The sequence below is a fragment of the Myotis myotis genome, unplaced genomic scaffold (genome assembly GCF_014108235.1).
Source record: "Myotis myotis isolate mMyoMyo1 unplaced genomic scaffold, mMyoMyo1.p scaffold_m19_p_15, whole genome shotgun sequence".
NCBI lineage: Eukaryota > Metazoa > Chordata > Mammalia > Chiroptera > Vespertilionidae > Myotis > Myotis myotis.
The window spans coordinates 42361516-42372222 of NW_023416319.1; the positions used below are offsets into that span (position 1 = coordinate 42361516).

At 57.3% G+C, this 10707-nt stretch overlaps 1 protein-coding gene across 6 annotated transcripts in view; it reads left to right on the plus strand.

Moving 5' to 3' along the window:
- Nucleotides 1-6589, plus strand: part of CHST3 (carbohydrate sulfotransferase 3) — a 38251-nt gene extending 31662 nt beyond the window's left edge. For 4 of the 6 annotated variants that reach the window (XM_036337013.1, XM_036337012.1, XM_036337011.1 and 1 more), the window contains exon 4: nucleotides 287-6588. In XM_036337013.1, coding sequence (XP_036192906.1) covers nucleotides 287-1595 — 1309 coding nt within the window. In that variant the 3' untranslated portion in view covers nucleotides 1596-6588. Of the gene's footprint in view, nucleotides 1-286 lie in introns of all 6 variants that reach the window. The other 2 variants (XM_036337015.1, XM_036337014.1) reach the window with 1 other exon arrangement.
- Nucleotides 6590-10707: the final 4118 nt, after the last annotated feature.

Consider the following 10707-nt stretch of genomic DNA (forward strand, 5'->3'; position numbering starts at 1 on the left):
TGTTCCTTGTCTCCCAGGGCCCCCCCAGTCAGAGTGATTTGCCCGCAGGAGTAGCCTGCTCATCTTGTATGGACTTACTTTCCTCCTGGCTTCACTTCCCTATCCCTCTACCAGTCTGTCCTGTAACCGTGTCCCAAATCAACTACTTACCCGCCAATCCTTGCCTCAAAGTCAGCTTCGGGGAAACCCCAGCTAAGACAGGCTTTGGGTGGTCAGCCTGGGAGGCTACACAGGGGATGGAGGCCCCCCGTCAGTTACTGAGTGTGGTCTCCCTTTGTCCTCACAGGGTCTCGGACAAGCTGAAGCAGATCCCCCAGTCCCTGGCAGATGCCAACAGCACGGACCCAGCCCTGGTCTTGGCCGAGAACGCATCCCTCTTGTCCCTGAGCGAGCTGGATTCAGCCTTCACGCAGCTGCAGAGCCGCCTGCGAAACTTCAGTCTGCAGCTGGGCTTGCAGCCAGCGGAGGAGGAGGCCAAGGGGGGGGAGGAGGAGGCGGCGGCGGAGGAGGAACAGGGGGAGCAGCCACCGGGCCCTGCCGAGGCCCGCCGCCGGCGCCACGTGCTCCTCATGGCCACCACCCGCACCGGCTCCTCTTTCGTGGGTGAGTTCTTCAACCAGCAGGGCAACATCTTCTACCTCTTCGAGCCGCTGTGGCACATCGAGCGCACGGTGTCCTTCGAGCCGGGAGGCGCCAGCGCGGCGGGCTCGGCCCTGGTCTACCGGGACGTGCTCCAGCAGCTCTTCCTGTGCGACCTGTACGTGCTGGAGCACTTCATCAGCCCGCTGCCCGAGGACCACCTGACGCACGGCATGTTCCGCCGCGGCTCCAGCCGCTCCCTGTGCGAGGACCCGGTGTGCACGCCCTTCGTCAAGAAGGTCTTCGAGAAGTACCACTGCAAGAACCGCCGCTGCGGGCCCCTCAACGTGACGCTGGCCGCCGAGGCCTGCCGCCGCAAGGAGCACATGGCGCTCAAGGCCGTGCGCATCCGCCAGCTGGAGTTCCTGCAGCCGCTGGCCGAGGACCCGCGCCTGGACCTGCGCGTCATCCAGCTGGTGCGCGACCCCCGCGCCGTGCTGGCCTCGCGCATGGTGGCCTTCGCGGGCAAGTACGAGACCTGGAAGAAGTGGCTGGCCGAGGGGCAGGACCGGCTGCGCGAGGAGGAGGTGCAGCGGCTGCGGGGCAACTGCGAGAGCATCCGCGTGTCGGCGGAGCTGGGCCTGCGGCAGCCCGCCTGGCTGCGCGGCCGCTACATGCTCGTGCGCTACGAGGACGTGGCCCGCCGGCCGCTGCAGAAGGCGCGCGACATGTACCGCTTCGCGGGCATCCCGCTCACCCCGCAGGTGGAGGACTGGATCCAGAAGAACACGCAGGCGCCCCGCGACAGCAGCGGCATCTACTCCACGCAGAAGAACTCCTCGGAGCAGTTCGAGAAGTGGCGCTTCAGCATGCCCTTCAAGCTGGCGCAGGTGGTGCAGGACGCCTGCGGCCCCGCCATGCGCCTCTTCGGCTACAAGCTGGCGCGGGACGCCGCCTCGCTCACCAACCGCTCGGTCAGCCTGCTGGAGGAGCGCGGCACCTTCTGGGTCACGTAGGGGGCCTGGGGCCTCCGCACCCTCCTCGTGAAAGTCCCGCCCTGCCTTCCTCGACCGACCTGCCTGCCGGAGCCGGAGCCGGAGCCGGAGCCGGGCGCTCGCTCGCAGAGGCTGGCGGGAGGCTGCGCAGGGGGCAGGCCGGCTCTGCTGTAGAAGCAGCTCCCAGCGGCCAGCTTCCCCAGCGGCTGTGGGCTGGGGCTGGGGCTGCTGCCGAGAACAGGACGGTGCCCTGCCCCCGTGCTGGTCATCAACCCAGACCTGAGGGGCAGGCTCTCGCCTATTGACAGTCTCTCTCTCTCTCTCTCTCTCTCTCTCTCTCTCTCTCTTACACTCATTCACACAGAAACATACATGAAGCACACGTGAATGCCTGTAGACCCTGGGGGCCAGACCACAGCCCCACAGTCTGGATTCCTACAATCCAGCGTGGATTCTGGGTGGTCCCCCGGGAGGGACAGCCCAGGGGTTAGAGGATGGCAGCTGAGGCTTCCCCATTCAGTGTTTCCATAAATGGGCCACCTGTGCCGGTTAAGGATGGAGTCAGCTCTGTGACGAGCTACAACACGCGTATAAAGACGAATGCCCGCAGGCACAGGGCACAGCACACACTGGGAAACAGAAAATTCTGCACACACACATGAAAACAAACGGACAAGCTTTCCCTTTGCTCTATGCCCACAGGCTTGGTAGGGCTCATCTGCATAACACACCTGTTTGGGAGCTGGGGAAGGAAACGTGGTCATGGCCGTGACCTTGTTTCCCGACTGGGTTTGGGATGAACAGGACAACAGCAGTGCCGAGTCTGCGGCCCCTGCTGGCCCCTGCTCCCCTTGGAGTCTCGGGGCTACCGCTTCTGGCCCATTCACGTCCTTGCTGCTGGCAGGCAGGACGTTTTGAAATGGCGTGGTCGACCCTCATGTGACTGCAGCCCAATGTTCCCATCCCTTCCCATCCCAGCTCTGCTCATGTCCTGGAGCATGTCGGTGTTTGAAGGCTGCCTCAGGCCTGACTGGCAGAAGCAGCTGGGGTCCCGGGGAGCAAAAGGAACTCATGGGTCCTGCCCGCTCCAGCCAGGCCTCTGGGGGGCAGGGCCCAGGGACAATGCAGAGTGCTCTCGTAGGAGAAGTCACATCAGGATAGCCCCTCCTGAGAAGACAGGGGACAGCGGTCAGCGGTCAGCCTCCTGCTGGTCGCCATGGTTGCATGGCTGGTGTCTGAAATTCCTCCTTTAGGGTTCTGGGAAGAGTGTTGCTTAACAGGATGGACCGGGTATTTGTTTTCTGTTGTGTGTATGTGTGTGTGTGTGTTGTTTTTAAGATATTTATGGTTTGGTGTCTTGTTTTGTGGACAGGCTGTGTTTTTGTTTCTGCAGAAGTGCCTCTTGGAAGCGGTCTGTGCTTGAGGGGCTGAAGGGACTCTGGGAGGACCAGTGGGAAGCACTCTGGTGCTTGCTGGAGGGAGAGGAGGAGGAGGAAGAGCCTCCTCCAAGGATCAGAGCTTAGGTGGTCACGGGACGACCCAGAGTGCCCTTTGGGCTTTTCTGCTTGGACTCACGTGAAACGAATCTCAGAAAACACCAGCATTCTTCGCTGCGTGTCCAGAAGCAGCATAAATTAGCAGCCCTCAGCCCAGGCCCAATCACACTCCTGGGGGGGGGGGGGCGGCGGGCCCTATGGCCAAGCAGCAAATGTCCCCAAAATAGACACCTTCCCCCATTCCCACCCCAACCCGGGAGCCAAGCTCAGCGCCATCTAAGAACATGCAGGAAGCTGTGACCTCACTAAGGGCTGTTTCTGATTTCCTGGACAACCTCTATCCAACCCATCCCATTGTCAAGCCCAGAGGGATGAGTTTTCCTCGAGTAATAGGGACATGAGGGAAAGACAGGATCTGCGTCCAGCTGGGGCTGCTGTGGGGAAGGGAGGGGTGTGTCCTGCTGGAAACTGCCATTTGAAAAGGCGAGGATGGTAGCCATCTTATGGGGTCCCTTATAACCACCGGATCTGAGCTGCTGGGCACGCATCACCAGGGACTTCTGCCACTCGAGGAGGTCTCCACTCTAGGCTTTCCAGTCCAAGGATAAGTCATGCAGGGATCTGGCTCTAATTTGGGGTCCAAAAGCGACTCCAGCTCTGAAAACTTGACCCTGGGACAGAGTGGGGCCAGGACTTTTCTGGCAGGCCCAGAAGCGCTGGTGGTGCTTCCCCAGCCCCTGTCCTGCCCCCCACACTGTTCCCCACCTGGGAGTGGTGGGGGAAGGCTCCTCTCTCCAGGGTCCTTCCTGGGCCCTCCTAGTGTGGACAGCAGACTTCTCCCTCCTTCTTATGTCCGGGGCCAAGGCCCCCACCCCTAAGCTCTGAGGACTGTGCCGAGAGTGGACCTTTGGGACGTCTCAGGACATTGACAATTTGTACACAGCACGTTGACTTAACTTATTTATTTTGTGAAAAAGAAGTGACAGAAAATACCTTCTTGTGTGCAGGGACTCAAAGCTGTACCCAAATCAAGAGAGACAAACTAGTAATAATAAGAACTATTCACTCATCCACACACAGGACAATCCAAGACGATTCAGAATGCAGGAGGCAACTACACCAAGGCCGCAGGAGTCAGGACAGCCCAGGCTTTTGTTTAAGGAGATTCCTTGGTTTCCTCTTGCAGATTTGAGGATGCGACAGTAAGGCCCTTTCTGCTGTACGACCTTTGCCCAGGTGCCTGGAACAGGACACAACTCCAGTCGGTGTTGCCTTGGGGCTCTGGGAACCCTGGGGGTTTGGGGAAGGACAGGGTGGGGTGACTGTTGCCTTTTCATCCGTGGGACCTGGTTGGGGTCACGTCCCTGGGGTTTTCAGCATGGAACTAGCGGGGGACGGTGGTCCAGCTGGGGGCAGTGCCCTCTTGTCCTGGTTTCTCTGCTGCTGCTGATCCACCAGGAGCCTTCGCTCCACAGCCCCCCTCCACCCCCTAGAGACAGAGGGAGCATTTGAGGCCTCACCTCCAGCCACCAGCTTCCTCAGAACAAGGGCCCATTCAGCAGCGAGCATTTACTCATTTTTTCTCCTTGAAGAAGATCTCTTTAGCCTGGCCTATATAAATAGTTCAGAACATTCCAGGCCTTGGTGAGACAGGGCAGTGTCTAACACCCGCAAGCCATCACCACCACTGCCCGTTCCTGGCTTCTCTGTGCCTGTTTGTAAGCCTTGGAGTGGAGGCAGGCACCGGGGAGCGGACGGTGGGGGCAGGAGTCCTGTGGCCCCAGCGAGAGGGAGAAGGGAGCCATGTGCAGCGCTGTCACACCCCCTGCAGGTTATTACCGAGCTAAGGTTGAGAGATGTGAGTAAATTCTACCCTTTGTCACTTTATGTGATACACACACTTGAAAATAAATAACGAAATGAACAGAAAAAGTATTTAATGAAGAGTTTACTCCCTGTCTGCCAGCGCCCTCAGCCAGAGGCTGGTCTAACGGGGCAGCCCCTGACCAAACCTCCAAGAACAGAAGACACCCACTCGGCCCATTACAGTGCATCTTTCTCTGCCTCCTCTGCCATCTGTCCGACCAGGGAACCGGTGCCAGCAGAATGTCGGGTCCCTGATCCAGAAGCTGCCTGCTTGGCCCAGACCGCAGACAGGAGATGCAAGCATCGGATGGTCCTAACCCTGAAGGTCTCGTCGGCCCTGGGTGACCCTCTCCCACACGAGGGTCTGTTTTAATGGGCCCTAGGGCCTGTCCCTTGGTAGGCCCTGGATGATGAAGGACAGGAGCAGAAGATTGGGTGGCTGTGTCCCCAAGGCAGTGCCCTCCCACTCCAGTCCCCACGGACTGAAAGAAGGGTAGGAGCCTGGTCAGGGAGAGCGAAGGGGAGAGAAGGGGAGGAGATAGATCTTTAGCGGCCAAGTGGTCTTGTCGATCTGCACAAACGGAGAGAAGGAGCCTCCACTGCAGTCCAGGGGCTCAGGTGGCTGAGTTGCTTGTGAGGATTCCTAGGATGTGGTCCAGCTGGACGGGAGGGAGGAGGCCCGAGGTGTCCTGAGTGCAGCCACATTGCCTCTCAGCGGTCGAGGCTTCAGGACTAGTCAAAACTCTTTACCTCAAAAGGACGAAGCACAATTGCCAACTTCAGTTTTCTTAAAAGCTTCGAGGTCCTTTGATCTTGTGTCCTTTGTCATTTGATGACTGTGCCCAGGGGACTAATCAGTTACGTGTTTCCATGGTGCCATCCGCGTGAGCCTCGCTCATAGTGTAGCTCAGGTATTTTGCTTGGAAAATGAAGTGACCCATGTACCCTGCTTCCTCTCACCCTGGGCTTGGCCTGGGCACCCCCTGAAGTCTCCGTCTCAGCTGTAAATTCTAGGCCAAGTCTGCACGGCTCCCCTGCTCCCTCCCGGATCCTGCAAACTCTGCCTTTTTGACAAGACCTCTCCCTGTGTCATGTTTCGAGGCCACATGGTCCAGGACACTCCCTTCATGGCCATGTGTGGCCATGGTGTGTACATAGGTGTCCACATGTTTGTGTGTGTGTAACATGCAGCTCATTCTGCTCGGCCACATTGCTCCCTGCCCCCTTGCCACCGGTGTCCTTGCCGTGGCTACACACAATCTGCCGTCTCCTGGAAACACAGGAGCCGCCCTTCAGAGCTGGCAGCCAGCGCCGGTCGGGGTCTGCTTTGTGGAAGAGAATGTGAACCCATCACTAGATGGCTTACTTGATTTATTTAATTAAAAATGAAAACATGCAACGAGTAAAATTCCAAGAGTCTCTGCCTTTCTTTTGCATTTGTTCTCAGCAGCAGTCAAAAAAATTAACAGGAAAAAAATGGGCAGCTGTAGGAATGGGGTGACTTCGGGCATGAAGCAGGGCAGAGGAAACCCCGCCCCCTCCTGAGAAGTGAAGGACAGGGAAGTGTGGCTGAGGGCAGGGGGCACGAGGAAGGTCCTGCATGTCACAAGGACGGCAGAGCCGGGGGTGGCTGTGCTCACAGCTGGCTGCAGGCGTGAGGTCTGAGAGGTAGATTCCCAGGCATCCTGGGGCAGGGGCAGGGGCATTGGCCAGAGGTCAGGGGACTTGGGGACATGTCCCAGCTTTGCCACTATCTGGCCCCGTGTCCTTGGGCAAGTAACTTTCCTTATCTGAGCCCCAGTTTCCTTTAGAATGAGGGTGCCGTCTGTGGTTTACAACCCTTGTTCCAAAAAGCCCTTTTAGAGATGAGAAAATCAGCCCTCTCGCCCAGAACAACTGTGTCGATTGGCTGGCACCTGAGATTTCATTTGGCTAAAAACCCCATCAGGAGATTTCTAAGGCTCTTTCTCACTAAGAAAGTGTAACGGAATCCTTTCAGATGGCAATTGCACTGCTCTAGCAGTCATAACAGTTTTAGTGCGAATTAGATTCCCGCCCTTTGGTCTCCGCCCAGCCACTGGAGGGAACGGACTGTCCGCAGGGAGAAGGCTCATTCTGGAACACGGAAGGCAGAGCTGGTGGGCCCTGTGGGTTGGGGGCCTGGGCAAGCAGGGCAGCAGCAACATGAAGGGACAGAAGGGCTGAGCCCTGGGGACAGTAGTACCTAGAGGAGGGGTGATGACAGGGGAAGGCATGATGTAAGGGAAGGGGACCCTTTCCCAAACCTCAAGCCTGTGTCTGTGCCGTTTCGCCCAGGCCAGGCCTGGGAAACTCACACCAGCTTCCTCCCAGCCTTTAACATACAGGAGTCAGTGCAATGGCGTCCCGACCTGAGTGAAATCTCCACCCCCTGCCCAGACAGAGGGCACTGCTGTCTCCTATTTTCTGGGGACTGGGTATATTTAGCTTCTTTTCTGGGTTGTGTTTCCTACCACAAATGGCCCCTGGAGAAACGAATGGCCCTAATCATAGACAGAGCAGCCCAGACACCTCCCCACCCACTCACCCCTCAGCCACCAGCCCAGACCAAAAGCCATCTCTCCCCTCCCCCACTCCCAGACCACTTTGGGCTCCTGAATCTTCCTCCTCTGCACCCCCAGTTCCCCAACCCTGGGAAGGAGCTGAACACCCCACAGGGTCTCCTGGGAGTGACAGTCAGCTGGTCCCAAAGCAGGAAGCAGGGGTCTGGGACGCGTGCCACTTGCTCCTTGAGCCCTGCCAGGCAGGCCCAGCCCTGGAGTCTGCAGCACAGAATCTCCGAGTGTGTCTGGCAGAACCGTGGTCATCTGACCGCTCTTAGGAGGCTGCATGCACATTGGCACGGTCAAGGCTCTGAGAAATCCTGCTTCCCTGGGACCCAGCTTCTCAGGATTCACCAGAATCATTGTTATGAGTGGAATTCTTTTATCATAAAAACTTTTTTTTTTTGGCCAAAACATTTTCAAGACTCTGGAATCCTACAGAACAATTTGGAGCAGCCAGAAACCTGCAAGTATAAGCTTATACCACTAAAAGCCAGAATACACAGACAGGAAGGTGGTGGGTGAAGAGGCTGGGGAGAAAAAGTGCAGGGTTTCAGAGCCCATGCCACCTCAGGCCATTCTCACCGAGCTGCGGGCAGGAGCAGGAGGTGGCCTATGGGACTGTAGCAAACTCGGGGTCACTGTGGGAAGTTCATGACCCAAGGCATCCGTCTGCTCTCATAAACCTGCTGGTCCCTGAAACCCTGGGCCCTTGGCTTTCTCAATCACCCACACCTGCAGGGCCTCTGTGACATTCCGCTCGGAGAGGGGGGCCCTGGGGGTTCCGGGCCAGGCATAGACCCCACGGGGCACTATTGATCTGAGAAACTGAAGCTCGGGGCACCTCTTAGAGGAGACGTTTCTGAAACAGCTGGACAGAGGTTCCCCACAGTAAACAGCTTCCCTGGAGATGCAATCCTCTAGTCCAGCGGTTCTCAACCTGTGGGTCGCGACCCCTTTGGGGGTCAAACGACCCTTTCACAGGGGTCGCCTAAGACCATCGGAAAACACATATATAATTACATATTGTTTTTGTGATTAATCACTATGCTTTAATTATGTTCAATTTGTAACAATGAAAATACATCCTGCATATCAGATATTTACATTACAATTCATAACAGTAGCAACATTACAGTTATGAAGTAGCAACGAAAATAATTTAATGGTTGGGGGTCACCACAACATGAGGAACTGTATTAAAGGGTCGCGGCATTAGGAAGGTTGAGAACCACTGCTCTAGTCGCTAGTAAACCCCCTGCTAAACGCTGCTGTGCACTTTAGTGGGAGAACACGCAGCCAGTATAGGCTTCACAGGCAAGGCTTGCCCAGGAAATCAGCATGAGAGAAGGAAGGAAGGGAGAGAGGGGGGCGGGGGGCAGGGGGCAGGGAAAGTGACAGGAGGGGGCATTCTCATGAGACGCAGGGAAGGAAGGCAGCCAATTTGCTGAAAGCACCCACTGACCACAGCCACGCGGTCCAAGAACTTAGGGGACGTGCAGGGTCAGGCCTGGCCCAGGTGCACGCTCAGCCCCATGTGCCCTGTGGGTGTGTGGCCCACACAGTGTCTGGTTTTGTTTTTAACAATTGGCATTAGAGGCCACACTTAAAAATTAAGGGGTTTTATATAAAAACCAGATTTCTGCTTCCTCTGGAAAATCGGTGTCTTGGTTTGAGTTACACCAGAAGCTGATGCCGAGGCAGGGATGAGAGCAAACGGTTTATTTCAGAGCTGCAGACAGCCTGGGGGGGCGGGGGGAGTGGGGAAAGCCAGCAAGCCAGCAGCCCCCCGGGGAACCAGAGCAGAATCCCTCCCTAACGGTGTGAAGCCATGCCTTGCAGTTACCCAGGGGTGAGGCAAGGGAGCCAGAGTGGGGCTACACCAGTCCTGTCGGCCTTCGGCTGAGGGCTGCTCTCAGGGAGTAGTAATTCCTCGGCACCACGCCGTTGGCACAGCACCATTCCAGAAATCGGGAAAAGGTGCTGGGCCCCAGGATGAAATTGCAGGCAGCTGGATGTTTCCAGAGTAAGGTGTGAGGGATGGGAAGGGGTCTGACAGCAGCAGGTTCCTGGGAACAAGAGGTGATGGGTCACATGGGACCCCCGTGCCCACAGGCACAACGGGCTGCAGCTGGGAGGAGGGCAGGCCACCACGTGCCCTCTGGTCTGCCCTAGACTGAGGCAGCATTGATCACAGCACTTGGACTGAGGGTTTGCCTCTAAGAGACATCTGCTCTGTGAATCCTTGTCCGTCCAAAGTGAGAAACCAACAGGCCAAGAGGCCCACAGCTGAGCCTCCATTCATTACAATAGCGCCCCAGGCTCTCTAAGTGGTTGAGGTTCCAAGCTCCCCACCCCCACATCCCCACTCACCCATCCCCTGGCTGTCTCTGGCTGTGCCCATCTGGGTCTGTCCTGCCACTCCTACCCCGGGGCCGCTGCTGAATAAGCAGTGAGGAAGAGGACAGTGGTCGTGTCCACCTGGATGGTGGGCGGCCGGTCTGCATCCAGTCCATCCCAGAGCTGCCCGCCCTGGGGAGTTTTCAGCTCTTTTCTGCTCTGATGCGCATAGTGGGGGATGCTCACCTGTGGGCACACAGGTCGCTTGGGCATCCCCTTGATCAGTGTGGCAACCCCCAGAGCCTGAGGTCAAATGCTACCCTGGTCTCACCCACCCGGGAAAGCTCAACAGAGTGACCGAGGAGACATTGTGAGCGAAGGCCTGGAGGATGAAGGGGACTTGGAGAGTTTGGGGACCGAGAACCGATTTGTTCTGGCTGAGATGGAGATGAGACATGGGTCTGGGGAGGAGAGCTGGGGCCTGAATGTGCAGGAGCCTCTAAGACACTAAGCAGAGATTGGACTTGACCCTAAGAGCTCCAGGGCACCATTGAAAGACAGAGAGAAGCAGGGAGGCCTGGTCTGATCACTGATGCCCCATCTGACAGATGAGGAGAGTGCGGCGCGGAGAGCTGGCATGACCAGCAGTGTTAGGAGGTGAAGCCACATCCTTCATCCTTACAGACCTTCCGTCCCATCTTTTGCCTCAAGTCTCCAACTTGGGTCTGTTGAGACCCCACAGGCCATGTAAATGCAATAGAGGCACAAGCCCAGAACCAAAGGCTTCCTTCTGGGGTCATGCACAGACCCTCCCCTAAATGCCAGCTTTCCCAAGTCAGCCAGAGCCTG